The 22104-nt window shown below is 48.2% G+C and overlaps 1 protein-coding gene across 2 annotated transcripts in view; it reads right to left on the reverse strand.

The window, feature by feature from the left end:
- LOC128788881 (chromatin remodeling regulator CECR2) overlaps positions 1-21889 on the reverse strand; it is a 92857-nt gene extending 70968 nt beyond the window's left edge. For both annotated transcript variants that reach the window (XM_053944197.1, XM_053944196.1), the window contains exon 1: positions 21700-21889. In XM_053944197.1, the coding sequence (XP_053800172.1) occupies positions 21700-21885 (186 nt within the window). In that variant the 5' untranslated portion in view covers positions 21886-21889. The remainder of the gene's footprint in view (positions 1-21699) is intronic.
- Between the last annotated feature and the right edge of the window lie 215 nt (positions 21890-22104).

Genomic DNA, 22104 nt, shown 5'->3' on the forward strand with positions numbered 1-22104 from the left:
GCTGCAGCAGCACCAGTCAGCTTGTTGACAACATCCACCCCATACAGCCGACCTCATCAGACATAGAGAAATTTGCATTTTTGCAGTCATGGATCTGTTGAGACTACAATGGTTAAGTTATTAAAAAGAAAAAGTTAGGTCTTACAGATGTATATCAGAAAAATCATCTGTCTTCTGAGTCTGAGCTGCATATCCTACAATTTTGAGTCTGCTAGTAATCACACAGTCAGAAAGCCATATGATACCAGGACACTTCAAACCAAGAACCAGTAAGGCACTCTGCATATTGCTGATCCTGGCAATTCCCTCCATTCTCAGCTCCTTCCATTCCAGTAGCCTCAGTACTCATTTTTTTCCCCTGTTCCCTCCTGTTCTCCTCCAAATGAGGACAAGCAAAGCTTTATTCCACTCTTCACTCATTGTTAAGTGGTGTATTTCAGGTTTTACATTGCTGCACACCTCACTTATTACTATTTCTTTCGTGTATTCTGTGCAGGCTGCTGACTCTCTGCAATGGTTCAGGTGACAGCGTGTGAAGGGGGAAATGCTACATTCAGGACTATAAAACCAACCTGAGGTCTGTCCCATTATTCAAACCCTTTACAATAGTAATAAAATGAGTAATCACATCTCCATTACACTTCATTCAGTACATGGGAGTGTGAGACTAGGAAGTAAAGACAGCTGTTCAATATTGATTTTTATCCTTCTTATTCTTTATGTATCCCTATGCCTAATTTGCTACATTGCTTCCTCGCCTGGCCACCAAATAAGCTATTAATCGCTTCACAGACCTTTTTCTGTGGTGGCCTCCACACAGCATCTCAATCCAATAAGCATTAACTTTTTTTCTCAATCTATTTACAGGTTAATGGTTTTTAATCTGATTTGACAAATGACAACTTGGTGGGGAAAAAAATTGATCAACACCAGCAAAACTCACCTCTCTATTTAAGAGATGCACTTCTATTTGAGAATGTCCCCCCCTCCCCAGAAAAGAATCCCAAAAACCCCATCCCTGGCATTTTTATGGCAGCATTCAAAACACAACAGAGACTTAATTGTTATTTTCCCAGGACTGGGAGAAGGTGGGTAGGCAGCAATACACCCCAGGGGCAGGGAAAGCAAGGAGGAGTGTGGTACCTTATCCGAGGCCACCCAGACAACCTGTGACAGAGGCTGGCTCTTCCCTGCAGCGCTGTTCCCAATCCCAGCTTCAGCACCAAACATTCAACACTTTTCTAAAGCTGAAGTTTGGCCATACAGTTAGGATGCTTCAGGCTGAACCAGAAATGCCAGAGCAGTACTGACATAAACTCAACTCTGCCATTTTTAACACATCTCCCTTGTTTTGGCTCCCTGTGCTGGCCAATACCCACGGCTGCTCCTCAGCTGGGAATGAAAAACATGTCCTTGACTGGATCATCTGGATGGCCAGCTGCAGGGAATGGAGACACATGGAAGGAGCCAGGGCCCAAGCTGGAGCTCTGGAGCACAAATGGTGGACGAAGGAGCCTTTGCCCTCTGTGCTTCAGCTGATGCAATAACTTATGCCAGTCTCCCTGGGCTTCACCTAAGCTCTTTCCCAGCTCCCACAATAGTTTGTGAAGCATTTTGTTTCCACAGCTGAGGAGAGGCACATCTCCTGAGCTGCCCTGGGGGAGAGAGCCACTACCCAGCCAGGTAAATAAGATTTCTTGTGAGAAATGAGGCCTAAGCAACTCACCCAGAGTCATAAGTCTGCAAAAAATGAGTACTCAGACTGAAAATGCAACTTAACATCAGTGTGTTTCAGTTGGAAAAACCTATCCTTATTCCTCTATTCCTATTCCATTCATTTTAGGGCTTTATTGTGAGCCAGACAACCAAAGTAATTTCAGTTGAAAAAGAAAAACAAACAAAAATCCCTCCAAAATTTAGCTTCTGGAACATGGAACATTCCCTCTCCTCCCTGCACAAGCACAGCCCCACAAAGTTGAACTGGTGGATAAAAAGGAGCTATCATCTCATGGGGCAGAAGAGGGGAAAGCTCTGGACCTCACATCTACCTTGCCTCTGGCTAGATAGATAAAGCACTACACCCTCATGTAGCCAACAGACATCCTCTCTTTTTCTGTGGCAGCCTCCGTCTCTCATATCCTGCCCACTTCCAAGCTCCTTTAGCAAACAAGGTGAGAACCACACAGCCAACAGCTTCCTTCAGTGCACAGCCTTGGTTTGCACTCTCAGCACCACCTACCATACACCACAGCAAGCCCGTGGAAAAAGCATCATGTAAAGCACCCTGTAATTAAAACCAATCATCATCCACAGGTACAAGGCACTGAATGAAAGGTTGCGGTGTTTCCTGTCAAGTAACTGAATTTGTAATCATTTAGCATCAGTTTCAACATTGAAAAAAAACCCAATAATGTACAACAAGCCCCTCACTATCATGTCACAGTGGTGATTTGAAGCAGGCACGTTCTCTACCATCACCATCACTTGAGCTCAAATATAAATTACATTAGCAGGCAAGATTGGTCTTTGAATGCAGCACTGCAGGACAGAAATGCTGAAAAGTGTGCAGGAACACCACCATTTTCTGGCAGCCTTACCCAAAGGTAAGGCAATGGGCAGTGGTTAAAAGTGCTTCCCCCCCCGCCAAGCTAATATTTAGGTGCTCTAAACAACTTATATGGTTAGCAGCTGGATTTTCATGGCATCACTATTGCTCACAACTGCCCTGATAGGAAGTTTGGGATTCTGCTTCCAGCTGGTGACATTTTCTGTATTTACAACAGCACCGAAGGTGAAGCATTATGACCAATAATCAGGTATGCCAATACTTTCATTATTAAAATATAAGAGTCAAAAAGTGAGGTTTAAGTCTGATGTCTTGATAGAGCTGGTACACTCAGTTCCCCATCATCATCCATGGAGAAAAGAGGGGAACACCTTCAGAGTGATTCATGTCAGTCTAAAATAGACTCCTCTCATCTCTCCAAGTTCAATTTCTTTCCACTGACAGTGATAAATGCCTGCATGATCAGTCTGACATGACAGTCCACTCCGAACACTAAATTATTCTTGCCCCTTTGCTCATCCCCACCGCTTATCCAAACTCCATACCACGCTATGGCTGGCACAACTATTTGCCAGGCCACTCTACAAGCCAGCTCATGAAACTAATCCAGGCAAAAAATAACTGGAGGGAATGGGAGTTGAGGTGGTTTAGGTTTTTTTTATCCACCTTCCAGATCAGCTGCCTGATCTGCTTCAATGTAGCCCCAGAAAGAGTTGCACTGGAACACCTGTGGAGGTGCTGATAGGGATTTAGAGACTAGAAAAATCACAGATTTCAGGCATGTAGGAGTGGATGGAAACAAGCTATGTATTAAAAGACTAAAGGCCAGAACTCTTGGCTATCTGTTCTCAACAATAAAACAAACAAAAATCTTCCTGTCTGGCCTAAGGCATTTCTCTCAAGGCAACAGTTGCTATTTTGTGTGGTGCTTGCCCACTGGTCCCATTTGGAGTGCCTGCATAACGACTCCTGAATAAGGTATTCCTGCACAAGCAACAACCACCCCTCAAGGGCAAACTATTCCCTACAGAATGAAAAAAACAACCTCAGTTTCCAACCTTGACTTATTGTCAGTCACAGTTCAAATGGAGTTTCAAAAAAACGCTAGCAAAAGATGTATCCTTGCTTCAGAACTAAAAGCTCCCCTTTTGCCCAAGCTGAATTTCAGCAGTTTTAGACCATGCATTGCTAAATAATCTCTTAACTCTTTTCACAGTTCTGCTCTCTTTTTGGGGAATGGGAAAAGGTAAAGGAACAGAGAAAAGCATTCAGAGAACAGAAAAGAACAGAGAAATTATGCACTCTTCAGACCATGGTTAACCTGACCTACTGTTGGTGACAGCCTGAATCCAACAAAGGGTTGGATAAGAGACTTCCAGAGGTCCACTCTGACTGTACATTTTTTGTGATTCTATATTGGGGTTTCCTTATCAGTCTTTTCTGAAATCAAGTCTTGACTGACTTTCCTCTCATAATGGTCCTCATTGGTCATTTACACCTTCAAGCTCTCAGCCTCCATTTAGCATCACTTCTTTGTTCAGCTGCCTTCTCTCACTCAATTTTCCACATATGACACAGAAAAAAACCAGGTGCACAGCATGAACATTCAGGAAAAGCAGCAAGCAAAGCCATGACACCAGGGAGGGACACCGGGGTGGCAATATTCCACCCATCATGACCAAAGGAATGTCAGGAGCAGGCACTTGGGGCTGGATTCACCTCTATGCCAAGAGGTCCACACAAAGTTATGGGTTAAGGTCCAACACACCTTGGACCTCAGGATGGAAGAGGGAGGCATTAATATGCACCCTGCCTCCAAGCTTCTGCAGGTGCTACTCCCCATCCCACTTCTTATTGCACCCAGGAAAAGAGCAGAAAAATAAATCAGGGAAATCAGGATGGTTCCGTACTTCCCAGCTATAGGAGAAAGGGCAGCTGTAGAGAGGATTTCTCCTCTGGCTGCAGAGGAGCCAGCCACTCTTCTGCTGCAGATCTTGTCCCTGCTATGGCAGAGCAATGGAGACTCTCACTTCTCCTCTCTCCAGGCAGAAATCCTGGACTACAAGTAAGAGGTTCTATTTGGCAGCTGGGTGCTGGCCCTACAGGGGGACTCTGCTCCAAATAATATCAAGTGCCTGCCTCTAAAGCAGGAAACATTGCAGAAGAAACCATCACCCAAGTACATGAGATCTTCTGTTTCTAAGGAACCCAGAAATATCCCACACCATTCAGCATCTCCTCTCCATCCCCTACCAACCCACTACCTACCACAAACCACTGTGCCAGGCCAGGGCTCACAAGCAACGTGATAAGTTCTGTGCAGTACACCCAGCCAGCTCCTCAGCGCCCAGGCACATCCTGTCTGCTCAAGTGTGCAGAGAGAGCCCTGCTAATTTTTGTGAGTGGCAGTGGGGAAATAAGCACTCAAAAAAAAGACAAGATGGGGGACTTGCAGAGCCCCTGCCATTTGCCTGGCTCAGACACAACTTCAAGGACTGCTGTAATGGTCTAGAAATCAAACAAGTGGCTGATAGCACCAATTAACACCTTCCAGCATAACAATACCTTCATCTCATCTCATCTCTCCCCATTCTCTCAACAGCTTAACATATTGGCACCCTGAACGACTTCTCTCCCAGACAGCAGACAAACAGTAATGTGCAGGGGAGTGAGGAATGAAGGTGTGCACAGTGTCCTAGAATGTATAAGTGAGGCAGCACAAAGTACTGGCGGTTATAAAGTATATTAGAACAAAAGAAATCAGAACTTGACTTGAGGCACCTGAGCAGGTGGAACAAATCTAAAAAAATATGATTTTTTTAAACAGACTCGGCGTCTTTTTTTGTTAATAGCTACAAGCTGAGAAGATTTTTTTAGAGTCTTCCAAGAAAGAATACATCTTTGCACATGGGGAGAAAAGCCATATGAACAATTTAATCAAACTGGGGGAACATTTCAAAAAGATTGTCACATTTCCTTCAGAATAAAGAAGCAATAAACACAAATAAGTTCTGATGCTTAAGACACCTCTTCTTTAAGCTTCTTGTGTGACTGCAAGTTTGCAAGCTCAACCACAAGCAAGAGGTCTTGCATTGCAGGAGCACCTAAGCCTGTTTCCATGCACTGCATTCTCAGCGTATGAATTGGGAACTGCATGGAGCAGCGGCCAGCTCTGCTGAACAAACACAGAATAGCCCAAAGAAAAAAATGTTGGTTTCAGAAGAAGCACTACCTTTGCAATTAAAACACGAGTCTGGAGTACATTGACTTGAACCCACTGGACCTGTCCTAAATTTGCACCAGTGTGACTGAGTACAGCATTATGCCTGACAGGGAGATGAAAGGGGCATGGACTTCTCTTTTATTCAATACTCTGTTTTACTTCTAGGACTCTGCATTCCGAGATGCCCAGGATTACAGCAAAGCCAAGCTTGTGGACAGGCAACACCTATGAGACCAGCAGTTACAACCAGAAAAAGTGAACAGCTTCTGGATTGAGAGCTCTTGGGGGGTTATTTGTTTTATTCTCACAGAACATGTGCTACTATTTAAAATAATAAAACAATTATCCTTGCCTGAAAAGAAGGCTAATTACCCTTCCCGGTGACACTGCCCATCTACCTTCAGACACGCTGGAGGGGTAGCTGCAGCTTGGGTGCATTCCCAACAGGGAGAAGCCTCGGGCTTTGCTCCCCACCGCTGCTGGGAAAGGAGCGGTAATCCCAAACCTGCTGAACCAGGCTGCCTTCCACCACTGCCCAAGGGCTTTGCCTCCAACATTGAAATGCTAATCTGACTTTGTAAACCCATAAACAAAAACAAAGAGGAGGATACAAGAGGTAAAAAGCCTCCCTGAACTCCATCCCCAACCCCAATCTCCAGCATTCAGGCTCTGTCTGATGGAGCAGGATTTTGCCCACAGGAGAGTCCCACAAGCTCTGATAGCAAAATTGCTCAAAGGGAGTGTCTTTATGGTCAGATGTGTTTAAATGGCCACTTCCACCACACACTGAACATCCTTTGTTTCAGAAATCTCTGAGAACAGCTTTCTACTGCAGCAACAGCCCAGACACAGATCTGCCAGCCCTTACTTACTGCCCTTTTACAACAGACACCATCAAATATTAACAACACTAAAGCCCAGCTGTACCTGGGCTCCAGCTCGACCTTGCATGCACTGTGCCCACTCTTTCCCTGCCTCCTCCAAACCCACGCTTTTAAGACCCCTGGCTCATAGAATGGGGGCAAGCACCTTCCCAGAGACCCTGGCTGGGAGTCGCAGGTGGGAATCACAGACCTGGGTCTGACCCAGGAAGGCAGAGGGGAGTGTAGGATGGATAGCAAAGGTTGGCTTGTGGGGAGAGCAGATCCAAAGGCTTGGAACTGGAGATGCTAAATCTCAGAGACCGGTAGGGATGCAAGGACATCCCAAGGCTCACTGGCTGCTCTCTCTGCTCTTCCTTCAAACCCTGCCAGCATACCCACATCCGTAGAGAGTCAGCACAGGGGGGTCATGTCTCATCAGCGATTGCTCCCTGCCAGAAGGAGCACTGAAACCATCTAATTACCCTGAAAGCTGCCCTTTTGTTTCCCATCCTCCTTGTTTTCTTCTGTCTCATGACCTGTTTTCGAAAGCATTTTGGGCTGCCTGTCATGTGGAAGCCAGATTTTAAAGGCAAAGCAGTGGCGAGATATTTATCCCTCTGCTGGTTCCAAGGACACTGATGCTACAACCAGTCTTCAGGGAAAAAGAGGACAGAGTCAGCAACATGGACCACGGGGAAGGGGAAAGCTGTTCTGCATGCCACAGCAATTCCTTACTGGGGTAGCTGAAGCCAGCCGTGGTTAACTTAGGCCAGAAGGTCCAAGGGCTCTTCTCTGCCAAGTTTAGCTCTGGATGACAGTGAAATGTGCTTAATTTGACAGTTTCATTTTAACATGTATGGGCAAAGTCTAGAAGGAGACAGTGGCAGCAGCAAGGGAAGAGAGTTGGATTATTATAAGGTAGCTTTTCTGTTGCCTCAACCCAGTGCTTAGCACTAAAAATGGATACCAAAAAAATTATAGATGCTAACTCTTCATCCTAGCAATGAAATGATCAAACACAGAGTGTCTTCAACATGGTAACAATTCTCTCACACATTATAAAAATCAGCCTTTCACTATAAATTCCAAACTGCCACACCTCTAGCATTACAGAAGCTGAAAGTTTGGGCATAGCACGGGGGCTGGAGAACACAAGGAAATTTTCTGTTTATTTCTCTTTTCACTTTTTTTTTTTTAATAATAAAAGAAAGTTTTGGCACTGACATGACTTCTGTGTCCTCCTCAAACTGTTGGAAATATTACCCTTGTGAGTATGTGCAAAGTGCAGTTCCTGGAGCAGACACTGCAGGAGTAGAGAGAAATAAAGTGGTCAACAAGAAGCTGAATTGGTGGAATCCTGCCAAATGCAAGGACAGAACCTGGTTTGTCCCTGTGTGCCAGTGAGGACAGGGAAGAATAATGCTTCAAAAGTACATGAGAACATCTTCTGGTCTCTGTTTGACTGTCTCTCCTCAAGAACTGCCAAGTGCAGGTTTTCCTTCTCTCTGCATTTCACCAGATGATCCTAAGCGATGGGATGGGTTACTGCACAAGCCTTGGCATCAACTCCATGAGCCCAGTACATTCTTTTGGCTATTTGGACACAGCATCTGTTGGTAGCCCATTGCCAGGCACACTGATCACATACCAGGTGTGCCAAATTAAAGTGAAAGGGTACAAGAGTGCATCATCTTCTCCTCCCCAGGCTCCTGACAAGACCACTCTGGCAGTCCTGCAGTGCCTACTTCATGACCACCACCCTCTTCGGATCACAGTCCCCACACTGGGGAAGCTGCCCTCTCCATTTCACACAAGTGCATCCCAGGCATGCAGGGCAGTGAAGGGTTAATTTAATTAGTTCTGTGTGTGCTCAAAGAATTACAGGCAACTTCATTTAATTATTAAGTAGCCAATCAGGTAATCTCTGTATCTGATTAGCACGCTAATGAAATAATGTCTTCCAGTTCAAAGCTGTCATTCCAATCAGGAGACAGCCCTTCAGCTAGAAGGAAAAGCTGGCCAGGTTTCCATGGGCTCAAGGCTTTGGATTTTGAAGAGGGGAGCGGGGACCAGAAACGTTCCCACCTTCCCTCTCCTTGTCTCTGCCTCTGCACACAACAGCGAGGCTCCCTGATGCTCCAGGCGAGCGTCCTGCAGCACCACCACCTCCTCACATCCCTTCTGTCCTGCTCCCAGATGCACAGGAAGACTCCAGTCTACAGAGCCTGGAGAGTGCCAGGCTGTTAAGAGCATTGCCTGGGCACTGCCAGCTGAGAGATCTGCTAAATATGTGGGGCATGGCTCTGCTATGGTCCACATGGGAGAAGTGGCACACAGCAAAGCCATTATAGCACGAAGAGGAAGCCAGAAACCTTCCTCCCTCCCCCATGCCACGGGCTGCTCCTGTGTCATAGGCAGTTATTTCCAGCCTGGGGAAAAGTGCAAGGCGGCAGCTGTCACACGAGGCAAGGACTTGCCCCTTTTAAACAGGGATTTCAGGACTAAATGACCCATTACAACTAACACAGCTGCAAGAACTGGGACACTTCCACACAGCCCAAGAGGGGCTCTGGGAGTGGGGGAGGAAAGCAGGAGACAAGCAGAGGGTTAGGATCATACTTCCAAGACCTGGCGTGGAGTCTTCCATCCCTCCACCTTTTAAGCACTAGCTCAGCTGTCCTCTTCCAGTTACTGTTGTTCAGCCTAAGCAGAGCAGGGTGGGATGTGCAGCCCAGCCCAAGCCTGACACACACCTCCCCTTCCTCACAAACTGCCCCAGCTCAAACTGCCTTTCAAAGAGCAGCACCAGCTACTCCAACACAGCACGGCTGCTTTGTGCAGAGCTGCACACGTCCTAGCTTCTAATTAGCTAGCCCAGGTTTATCAGAGGGGCTGCAGCAGGATGTGGTTCAGCACGACCAAACCATCCCAGCTTCTATCCAAGGAGCCTGGCAGATGTTGCTGCCCAAGCTCCAGCCAGCGCTGCTGCCTCTGTACTTGTGTGTGTGCTCACTGCCAGTTTAAACGCTAACTCATCTTCAATTGCCACAGCTGCCAGCGCGTCTTCGCCTTTCTGAGCTCTAGATCATCTTCCTGATTATGTTTCCACTCCGTCCGTGCCTCTCCCAGGGAAAGGGCGGAGCCTCCAGGATGCTCACACCAAACAGCGCTAGTTTTAAGTCACCACTCCGAAAACAAATACTGAGAGAATCACAAGAGGAAGCAGAAAAATTGCGAGCAGTCCCCAGCAGCCAGCCGGCCAGCCAGCTGGCTTTCCATGAGAATGCTCAAGTGCTGACACTTTTTGTTGACCCTTCTTATCCTGAGTATATCCCATGAACAAGAAACAGCGCTGCTGAGAGGGAAGAGATGCATCTCCCTCTCTTCCCTCTGCTGACTACAGCCATTCCAACTGAAGGAAACTGGTTAGATCAAGAAAGTCAGGCTTGGACAGCACAATGAAGCATCCCCTAATAATCAATCCCTTCACAGCAGTCTTCCTGCCAACTGGCTAAGGACTAGGCAATGATTATAAACTGTAGTTGCTACTCCAAGAAAAAACAACACAACATCATATGGCGGCCCTTAAATTCTGAAACCAGTCTTGCTTACAAATAAAGACAAGGCTTTCTAACTGCCTGTCCCAAAAAAAACCTCAGCCCTGAAATCCAAAGCTGCGTTCATCCCATCTTATGTTTCACTAGCCCCAAAAAATCCCAACCAACCAAAAAGCCATAAAGCTTCCGTCATTAAAGTTAACAGAAAATTCTAAAAGTGGTGGGAGGGCGAGTTTAAAGCCTCACAAGATACTGTGGTCACTCTCTTGCTGGCGTTCCACTCACTACCTGAGGAGGTGTGCACAGGAGGACCTGGCAGGGCAGGGCTGCCCCAGCACTCACCAACCAGCACAGATGCAATTCGAGCCCAACTTAAGCACAAGCCACTGAAGTGGCCACCTGGGGACCTGGCCACCTGGGAACCCGCATTCCTTGACAGCTCTGCCGCCCTGCACATTCCAGCCCCCTCATCCCCGGGCCCTGAAACCAGGTCAGGGAGGCACAGCATGACCTGATCTCCACCTCTGATAACAGCAAGCCCTGTCCCATCCCCTCTTGCCACCCTTGCCACAGTCAGGCTAGATGCGTTGCCTCCTCGCAGCGAATGAAAAGCGCAGAGCAAGGATAGAGATACCTATCCAGGCATGTGCAGGGACACCCTCTCAATGCCACAGCTATTTGCAGATCAGCCATCATCCAAAACTTCCCAAAATGACAAATCTGGGCATTTGGCAGGTCAGATGTTTACTACAGAGAGCAGTTTGTTCCACCAAGGGACTCGCAACACCCTCCCAAATTACACATTTCCCTTTACGGGATGCCACAGCAGCTGGAATCGGCTCACTTCTCACATTCCTTAATAAGCACTTCCACTGGAGAGCAGGGTGGATGCAGGGCATCAGCTGCAGTTAGTCATGACTGAGAGCTGGGCTCCCTTTCCTCATGCTCCCAGCACTATCTGCAGTCTAAGAATATCCAGCACCACCCAGCCTGCTGGGGCAGGGGGAGTCAAGTGGTCCGAGCTCCCAGGCATTACAGGTCTCCCTGCTAGAGGAGACTTTCACTCTGCCTCCCCCAAGCAGCAGCCTTCAGTGGGGCCCCTCGATAGCTGGTTGAGATCCTACAGATCATGGAAAGATAATCCATTGCACTACTAATGCACTACTGCAGCTGTCCATGGAGAAAATCCCCTTTCAACCAAAAAAGCCCCCTCAAGCCCTTTGATCCTCTCCAACTCACAATTATCTTAAGGGCAAAATAGTCTTCAGTGCCTCTGCACCTTGTATCAGGCTGAAAGAAAGGAAATCGAGACTGCTATTCCCTGTTTATTCTACATGGCTGCCCTGTCCGACAAGGCAAGCTGCTCCAGCCTCTTCAGCACAGGCAAACAAATCCTGATGGAGACATATCTGCATTGTTGGGTGACCAGAGCCACAGAGAAACCTTTTTCCTCTGTGGGAAATGTTTTTGCTTTGTTTCTTTTAGAGAAAGCCTGAATTTCTCAAAAAGAGTTTTGCACTACTCTGGTTTTGTGCAAGGCTCTCAGCTACAGCGGAGTTTAACCGATTTCAGCCGCACGTTCAGGACTGACTACGGAATAAACAATTTAAAGGCTCACCACCTAACTCCAAATTGAAACTTTTCTAACCAGAATGTTCACCTGAAAAAAGAAATGCAGCAAGGCTTGATACAACCCAAAACCCTTTCAGGGAGGGTCTTACTGATAAGGTTTCTCCCCCAGGTGCCCTCATTGCTGCATGACCTCTTGTTACCTGTGCAGGCTCACTCCACCTGCTACCCAGGGCTGCAGTGCGATAAGAGTTTCTTTCAGCAGAAGTGTCAGCTATAAAAAGCCCTTCCCCTCCCCTCTGCCTGTTTCCATTCCCGTGCCACAGCTTCAGTCATGCTGGTACAACCCTTTAGTGGGGCTGTGGAGGGAGCTGGCTGGGGGAACTGCTTCTGGTGAGGCACAGGTCACTTTAGAGAAAAGTTTTTAATCCAGGTGAGCAGTTTTGCTGCTGCTGTGGAAGGCAGGTTGAGAACTGATGGCCTCAGGTTCCACCAGACACTGCTTATGAGTCCACACTAACAACACAGGGAAAAATAAGCCACGTGATAGCCAGCTCTCCAGTGAAGAAAAGAATATGAAAGAAAAAAAGTCCCTTCCCTAATGCTCTGAAATCCTAATAATTTCAGGGGTTCTACATTTTATATAATGGTTTTTAGAAAATTCATCTAAAATTCCCAACAAACTATTTCTTCCTGTGCACATTTCTCAATCAATCAACCACTAATAAGCTTTGAATTCTGGACTGACTCGACCTAAAGCAACAGCAGTGCCAGAGCCTTGGGCACACTTTCCTAGAGGGAGTGCTCAGCATACTTGGCCACTCCAAGCATCCCAAACATGTTTACATGCCAGTGTACACATGTGACCCGGGAAATGCACGGGACATGCCATTATCACTGCAAGAGGAGGGTGCAGTAAAGAGGAGAAGCAAAGGGAAGCACTGACAAACGTCACAGGCAGGGACATGCAGGGCTGCCATTTTCCATGTCCAGATTGGAAACCCTTCTGAAACCAGGATTCACTTTTACTTACAAGTGCAACATATTTTACATTTGAAAATGCATTTTACGTCCACAGAGAGCCGTTGAGGTTGTGTATTTATGGGACACAAAGAGACTTAGGTGATGGGCCAGTAAGGGTTAGGCCTAAGTGAGGTCACAAAATACCACAAGAAAGCATGGAAGGGGTCTTTTTCCTTGCTTATTTTTCAGTATTTGAACCTTCCCAGAACACCAGAAGAGGGAGCCTTTGACTCCTCTCCCATGCTCATCATTTGTTTTATATTAGCGACAATGACAAGCTCTATTAAGAGTCAAGCTCTTTAAGTGAACTCTCACCCTTTGCCTCCTAAAACAAACAAAAAAAATCCAAGCAAGAAAAAAAACCAAGAAAAACCTCCAACCACAACCCTCTTTGCCTTGTGTTATGGATACATAAATATTTTTGCTGCCACACAACTCCCTACATACAGGGCTCACCAAAAAGGAGAATACGAGGTCTGCCTGCCAAGCCTTTGGCCATACAAAGCTCTGGCCCCTTTACAGCACGCTTAGCTGGAGAGAAAGAGCCAGAGAATTAACGGCTTTACCAAAGAGGAGGAAAAAGACCCTCCAGAGCTCCTTTTACACCACCAGCCCCAGCAACCAGAACTAAACTACGGCTAGAGTTTCAAGAGCCACAGTGGATTGAGCCGGCAGCTTGCAGCCACCAAAAGCAGGAGGTCCTGCTCCCACCACAGACCTACAACGCCCACAAAAACCCGGCCAGGACCCAGCGAGCTGCTGGCGTGCTGCCAGGAAAGGGGCAAACCACAGAGTCAGAAGCGTGGCTGAAGCAAGGGCTTGAAAGGGAGCGAGATCTTCTTTCTGGCAGCCAAGACCTTTCCTGGCAGCTGGCAGCCCCCAGGAGCAGAAGAGCTTCATGTTTCACTGCCCCCTCAGCAGTGCATGCGCCCTCCTTCCCACCGGGCTGGATGTGGGATGTAAAAACCAACAGAGACACCTCCCTCTGTTACTGAACCAAGATGAGTGACTACAGGGAAGGGCTGAACCTGTGTAAGAGCACCCAAGGGTGAAGAGCCTGCACTGTTGAAACCAGACCAGTCCAAAAAGCACACTAAACTGGTGGCCTAGCCCAGGGAAGGGGTCCCTGAGGACCATTATGACCCTCATGTTTCAAGTAATTTGGTGTGTTAACCTTCCCCAGCCAGCTCTTAGCAATCCTACCATGGATAATACCAGCAGCTTTGCTTTTTCAGTGGAAAGCTGGTGTTTTAGCTAAGCATTTATAGTATATAAAGAGTTTGTCAAGAAGTTGAGCCAGCACTGAAAGGTGTTGCCACGTTGGGCTGCAAGACCACCTCTGAGCAAAGCAAAGCCCTTGACTGCCATCAGTGCCTAGTGTCGAGCTATTCCCCCATCCCTTGTAAAGGCAGTCTGTAAAGCCCTCCCCAAAAAGCAGAAAAATGAATGTTCTGGCAGTAAGCAAACTGCACTCTCACCACTTCTCCCCATCAGCTGTTTTCTGTTCCTCACACAAAAGGCTGCAAACCCCTCCTAATTGCAGGAGCCTTCCACCTAACAGACCCTGCTCTCCAGGCCCTCCTCCCCAGGAACTGGGGGAGAACTGGGGCACAATAGGAAGGAGACCGGCTAAAGGGAATAGATCTGTTAAATTAACGCATTTTCTGTCAACCAAATCAGCTGCCCCTAGTGCTATTGTTGGTGAAACAATGGAGACCCCAGGAATGGGCACCCATTAAAAGGAACAAGCCTGCTGAAAGGATACACTCTGAGGCACAGCCTTGTGTGTTTAACAGGATTCTCTACTGTAAGGAAGGAGGAATCACTAGGCTGCATTGTTCCCACCACCACAGCAGATGCTGTTGCTTCTGGTAACGAGGGGGGGGAAATTTTTTTTTTAATTCATACATACCTACAATAATGTTTACATGATAAACTTTTAATTCAGGAATTTTAACTCCTTGGCTTTTGTCATTTCTACCCATAGCTCTCTTCTGGAGGAGATTTTTGCCTGAAAGCAGTCTATGAAAGCATCCATTGCCATTACAAAAGTTAATTCTTCACCCTTCATGCAGGCACTTAACAGATGCCAGGGGCAGAATGGCACAGCTCTGCCGGCATTATGCGCTGGGAGAGAAAGACCACAGTTAAGCAGGTCTACATATAAAGCTGCAACACTTTAAAGGTGTTACTTTTAGCTGGTCTGGTTAGAGCAAATTCCACAAGGAAAAACTTTTAAGGCCCGATTTAGATGCGCTGTGCAGAGGTTTAAATCGGCTGATTGAACTGGCACAGGTTTGTGGTACTTGGGTCTTCTTAAACAAAGCAATCTGCAAAGTCATATTTAAGTTCCTGCACAAACTATTATGTTGTTTTTTTTTTTGTTTTTTTTTTCTTCCTAGTGGGGAAAGACTTGCACCTGATTGTCTTAAATCGGTCTTAAAATAAACTCAGCTTAAACTGTTAAACTTGTGGGTACACAAACACTTCAGCTAACACCAGGCACGATTTTCAGTGTCAGCTGTGCCAGCAGAAGAATTGCCTATACTAACACCACATAAAATCTGTAATATCAGGCTACATGTGCTCCATCAAATCTCTGAAATTCTTATCGTGCTCCTCCTTCCCTTCTGCCTTCTACTGCTACAGTCATTTCCCAACTCCCCTGTCACCTAACTCAGATCCATTCAAAATGTTGCTGTCAAAATAACCTTCCTTATCCATTGTTCAGACACCCTTTGGCTTCGTGCAGTCACTACTTGTGTCTTTTCACCACCTTAAGATAACGTTTTAATTCATGTATCAGCTTCCTGAACTACCTATTCTTTTTTTTTTTTTGTTGTGGTTGTTATTTTGGTTTTTTTTCCTGGTTTGTTTTTGGTGTGGGGTTTTTTTTGTTTGTTTGTTTGGGTTTTTTGTATCCAATTACACTAGAGTATCATTATATAAAACGTAAACACTCGTGTAAAAGTTTAAGATCTACAGTTGGGAAAGATGTGACTTGCATTTGAAACGGAAACTGCTTTCCAATTTGCAGACCACTTGAAACAACAGCTCTGAGAAGTATCTCTCTGCCTCCCCCCTCCATTAATCTCAATGAACTCTAGAGCCCAGCACTGACATGTAGAGTGTTAATGATTCTATTATGGACAGAATAACTAAGACAGCAAAAGCAAAGAGCAGAAATCTAAGGAGTGGTGCTGGGACAGATCTGGGGAAAGGGATGGGGCACAGCAGCAACTGAACCAAATAGCAGATGAGATAGACAGAAAGAAGAATGAAACCAGTACTGGCCCTTGATTTTGTTTGGTTTTTTAAACAACAAACACCCAACTCACACCCTCTACTCCGATGAAGCTGATGCTGCCCAGGGGAAGCAGAGCCATCACAGAGTGACCATAGTGTATAACCCAAATTCACACAGTGGTCCATAAATGGGTTTCTCCACACAACAACACAGGATCAACACTGTCTTTTCAGTATATGTGAATTCCATCATCTTTTCCAACCCTGTCTACTCTCTGGGCAGCACCTTTCCCTGCACTGCCAGTTACTCTGCCTTTCCTCAGACAATGTGGTTTTTTTCCAAAGCAAGGTGCTTCACATGAGAGGGAAGTTTAGTCAGCAGATCTATTGTTCACTGTTGCTTCAGTCACTGCCCACTCCCTTCCACTTTAACGTTGCCTACTGTGATCAGGCAAATGGCAAGAGGGATGGACATCCCAATGACTGAACTATTCTACTGAAAAGGCATTTAAACTCAGAACTAACCTCAATCAACATAGGTGACCTACCAACATTTTCATCAGCTTGCAGCACCTTCTTGCTGCATTGATTTTAACTTCTTCTGATCAGAAACCACCTGGCCAGCTCAGCTATCACAGAGCAAGATGAGACACCAGCAGACATTGCATATGTTACTGTAATACCAATAATAATGCAGCACCAGACCCCAATAGCTACAGAGAGGTGGAGGCTGTACCTGGGCACCAAACCCTACTGTTTGTGTAATTAACCCCATACAAGCCACTGACAGGACGGGAAGTTTGTGCCATTTTGGTGTCATGGATCACAAGGGACACACCCAAAGGGCAGAGTAAGGGGATCCACAGAGAATTTTCAGGAGGACTTAACATGATACGACAGTGGAGGTCAGAGTTTATTTGGCCATCCTGCCCTCACTAGGAAAAATTCCTTTCAAAGTATTAAAATTCTAACACACCGTTTAACACTTTTTTTTTTTTTTCTTTTAAAGCTGTATCCGGTTTGCACAGATAGAAGAAACCCTGTTCTCTGCTCTCTCCTTCTCCAGCTCTCCCTCTCTCCACACTCTTCCTCCTCCTGGGAGACCCAGGGGAGCAGTAGCAGCCGCTGGTTTTTAACAGCCACATAATATTCTTGACAGAAAGAGCCTGTTCAAGGACCTGCACAGAGATACCACACTAGAGAAGGAAAAAGGTAGGCAAGAGCAGCAGTGCCCTCCCTGCCTGTGGGTGGGAGGAATGTACCTAAAGGCAGAGCCAGAGCCTGAAGTGCTAGGAAGGGGCAAGAGGCAAGGAAAAGCATCTTAAAGCCGTAGTGAAGTTAACAGCAGAGGCAATTTGCCCAAAGGTGCTTTTAAAAACCACAGGAAAAGATTTATGTTTTCCCTGTGTAATGTGGCTTTTCCCCCTTTTCCAAATAAACTAAGTTAACAACAGTGTTTTGACTATTTTCAAGCACGTTCTGGAAAGTCACCTCCCCTCGACCTACCCAGGTAGAAGTTCCTAAATGTTGGAGTCCACAGCTCCTGAGAGCACATGCCAAAGAGCTGGGTGGCCACACCACATTGGCTCCCGTCCAGCGTTTTCAAGCTGTGCTGAAATACGGTTGAAAACGTTAAATATTCTCCCAATATTTTCGATACAAACAATCCCTACAGCTGCCAGGAGGACATTTCAGTTGCAGAGGGGAAGGGCACATGGTCAGGAGATACTTTGACACAAGATGTGTCCCACATTACAGTCCAGTCCTGAAGAGGGAAATAAATAACTACCTATCATCACCTGCACTAACTTGACTGTGAGAAGCATCCTTTCTGTCCATCAAGGCAATGACAACCAAAAAAAATGACGTGCCCCACACAGCCACACCTCCTCCTGCTGCAGTGCTGTTGGAGTAGGTAAGGACAGACTCCCTGATGCACATTAGTGAGGTTGGATCAGATGACTCAGTGTGGTCCCTTGCAACCTTACCCATTCTGTGATTTTACAAACCACCAAGAAATACGCCGTGACAACCAGAAGACCACTTTTGAAGTGGCACGCAAGTTTTGTACAGCAGATGGCTGACAAGGCAGCCATTTAAAAGGGGAGGAAGGAAAAAAAAAAAAAAAAAAAGCCAACCCACCCCAGAAGGCTGAAGTGCTCTCTGCCATCCTGAGATCCATGTAAAAACACAGCATGAAGCTGAACACATCCCGTGAAGCACCCGCTTCTGTCCCACTGAACTTTTGACCTGCTGGCAGTAGCTGAACCCCTCCTGAGTCCATTGCCGGGTGATGCTGCAGCAGAGATTTAAAAAGAGGAGCCCAGGCGCCTGCATCTGCCAGAGCCAGCATGAGGGCCAGCTGTGCCCACCCCCTCCCCAGACAATGCCCAGAGTCCAGCCTGATGGATGCGCCTCTTTCTTTTTGGACACCCCTTCCCCTGCAGTCTCTGGCTATTGCACAGGTCCAGCAAAAAGAAAATGAAAACATTTGCTTCCCAGGTTTCTGCCATCCAGCTGCTGATGGTAGTCCCACATCTGGAAGCTTCACTTTCATTGGAGCCAATAAGCAGAGGGTAAAGGACTTGCATTTAAAAAGTGGGGGAAAAAAAAAAAAAAAAAAAAAAAAAAAAAGCAAGCTCCATTCTGCCTCTAGACTACTAAAAGCCCCAAACTTCTCAAATACCCTCAGCAAATCTGCTCAGCACAGGAGGGATAGGTCCAGATGGTCTATCATTACAGCAGCTTCCAGCTAGCTATGGAGAAACCCACCAGAAGAAAAAAAATATCAAGAGAGAAGGGGCAACGGGGTATGGGAGGGAAGAAATACAAAAAATACCCAGAGCTTTTTAAAAATGACCAACAGAACACCAGAAATTGGAAGATCAGGTTTTGTCTGGTTTGAGGACTTTGGGGATGGTAGCAGTGAAACCTTAACCTGACCCACTTGCTGAAATTGGAGGGAGAGTGAGAGCAGGAGATACTTGTTTCAGGCAGAATTAAGGCTTGTTTAAAACTTCTGCCTTTTGTAAGGATGTTGTAAGAGTTTAGCACAAAACTCCCCTCTGGAGATACACTGGTACCAGAAAAACAGTAAGAAAAGCGCCACCAGCCAGAATTTAAGCTCAGAGGAGCTCACACCTCCTAGGAAGAGGAGAAAAATCCAAGAAGAGACAGCTGCATCCAGTGTAAGACCATCCCTTAGAGATACTGGGCAGAGCTGGACAAACATTAGCTGTGAAGCTCAAGGGGTTTGAGCATGAGCATCCTCCAGCTGGAACTCTCTGAGCTTGAGATCTCCATTTTTCCTCCTGCATACACCGATTCACTCAAAGCACTCGTTTTACTCTGTGTCCAAATGGACCGGGGCAATCACCCCTGGGTTACTCATGAGGGGCAATAACTTTTGAGGGAAGGGGCATTCCCCAATCCGAGCACACCTCTCCACAATTACCAAAGCTAAAGCAAGAAAACATCATTCATACGTGAGCACAGATTCACTTTTTGATGGCTAGCTATGGTTTTATTTCCCCCTACAACGTGTCTTAAATCCTGGCATCTCCACAAACCCCTAGAAGAATAGCCACGACCAGCCAGAAGGGGCACTGGTATTATTAGGTCCAAAACCGTGGAAGAAATCTTCTTTATGCAGCTAAATAAAGCACAAATAAAAAAAACACCAAAACCACACAGACTAGTACTCTCAGAAAAAAAGTGTAGCTCCCTTTGCTGGCCATTGGTTTCAAAACACGAGCTATCTGAGCAAGCTCTTTGTGCGAAGATCCGTTCCCAGATATCCCCGATACCAGTGGTGAGACTGGAACAACTACACCAGGCAAGAGGTAAGGAGATGGTGAGCTTCAAGGGACAGCAACTTTTGAAGCTGCTTGTGGCGCTGGGCTGCTCACACTGTGCCGAAGGAGGAGATTTACTCCACGTGCCTGAAAGGAGCAGAGCTCTGACAGCCGCATCCGCCCTCTCACAGCATCCCGATTTTAACCGCAGTTTCCACCGACCCCTCGGACAAACGCCATGCTTTAAAAGCCATTTCTGCCAAGGGCTGCGGGCTATCCACGTGCACGGAGTTTTTTTTGACGATGTTCTCGGTGTGCTGCTTCTGCTCTGCAACACCCCCAGCACCAACGCGCCCGCACTCCTCCTCCTCCTCCCGGGCATCCCCCCAAAAAAAAGCAAGTTGATTTGTTCCGAGTGATGATGTTAACTCCCCCAGCCTAAGCGTGCTCCGGGAACCAAAGGGGAGCCCACATTTACTTCATTTGTGAAGCAAGCCAGATGCTAATTGCCTCCAAAGGTGAAAGGCTAGTGCCTTGGCCCTTTTATCATTGTAAATTCAGGTTCCTTCAAGACTTTACGCTGCTGGGCCCGGAGAGCCTCCCCCTTTAATGGTTTGGCATCAATAGGAGGGGGAGGGGAGTTCTCTTTCGCAAGAAGTTGCATCATTGAGAGATCTTATCCCCTTTCAAGATTTCGTACCGCATAAGGGATTCCCCCTCTTCAGAAACCCACATCCTGCTCGAGGAGTTTTGCTCTTTAGGGCTTCGCGCATCCCATTGAACTTTTAAGCATCTTTGGAATTCGCATTCACGGGGCAATTACTGTCTTTAAAAAACACACGCCACCACGTTATTCACCCGGTTTATTGCCAACGCGCTGGCAAGAATAGCTTTTCACAGCAAGCACAAAAGATTTCCTACCAGGACACACTTTGTTTGTAACATTTGTAGCCGGCGCACAAAATATTTACGGGACATTAGCGGCGCACATGAAAATAAGAATTAAAAACAAGTAAAAAAAAAAAGAAACAAAAAAACAAAAACCAAACAAACTAAAACCCAAACAAGCCACACAAGAAAGTTACAAGGGAAAACGGGTAAGAAGGTACGAAAGCCGAGAGCGTTCCTTCCGTGGGGGACAGGGGCGGTGGTGAAGGCACCGTCGATCCGCCGGCGGCTCCGCGGAGCCGCACAATGAGCGGCGCGGTGCCCCGCGGAGCCCTCCGGCCTCGCCGGGATGCGGAAGAAAGGCTCGGCAGGACCCTCCGCGCCCCCCGCCCCGCGGCGGCACCGGCCAGGTGGGGACCCCCACCCGCAACAAAAGGAGCCGACCCGGGCACAGCGGAGCGGGCTGGGGAAAGCCCCCAACAGCAGCCGCCGGTACCCCCGGGGGAGGTGGGGGGATACCGGGCCGGGCCCGCCTCTCGCCGCCACCATTTTGGGCACGGGGGACCCACCGCGGGCTCCGTGCCGCGTCCGTCCCCCCGCCACCTTTGTGTGCGGACACCGGCCCGGCGGAACAATGCGGCCCGGCCCCGCTGCGCCCGCGGCCGCCCCCGGAGCCGGGGGGCTCCTGCCCGCCGCCGCCCGGGACGGGCGCGCCGAAAGTTTTGCGAGCGCTCCCGGGAGGGACGGGGAAGTTGCCGGCTCCGCCGCAAGCGGAGCGAACACCCCCGCGCTGCATCACGCCGGGATCCAGCGGCTCTCCGGGGGCCGGGGGTGCCCCCCGGCACTCCGCGGGGCAGCGGGAGAGGCGCGCGGGACCCGCCGGGCGGCGGGGGCGCAGCGGGAGCGGCGGCACGGACACGGCCCGCGGGCTGTCCGGCGGGACGCGGCGCGGCGCCCGCGCGGTTCTCACCTCGATCTCGAAGTCGGGCAAGCGGAAGGCGGTGCGAAAGAGCGAGCAAAAGTGCGCGATGGCCGGGACTTCCCACCAGGAGCGGAGCTCGTCCAGCGCCACCGCAGCCGCCGCCTCGGGGCCACCGGTGCCGGCTACGCTGCCGCCGCCGCCGCCGCCGCAGCCGCCGTCCTCCTCCGGGCACATCTCCCGCGGCCGCCGTCCGCCCCGCTCGCTCGCTGCCTCCCTCACTCCGCGGGCGGCTGCGTGTGCCGCCGCCGCCGCCGCCGCTCGGCGCTGCGGCCCCGCCCGCCCCCCGGCGCCACGCCGCTCAGCGGCCGCCCCCCGGCGGCCCCGCGCTGCCCCCTCGCTGCCGCCCGCGCACGGGGCGGCTCAGGGCCGGCGGGGGCGCTGCTGCTGCTGCCG

The sequence above is a fragment of the Vidua chalybeata genome, chromosome 5, assembly GCF_026979565.1.
Source record: "Vidua chalybeata isolate OUT-0048 chromosome 5, bVidCha1 merged haplotype, whole genome shotgun sequence".
NCBI lineage: Eukaryota > Metazoa > Chordata > Aves > Passeriformes > Viduidae > Vidua > Vidua chalybeata.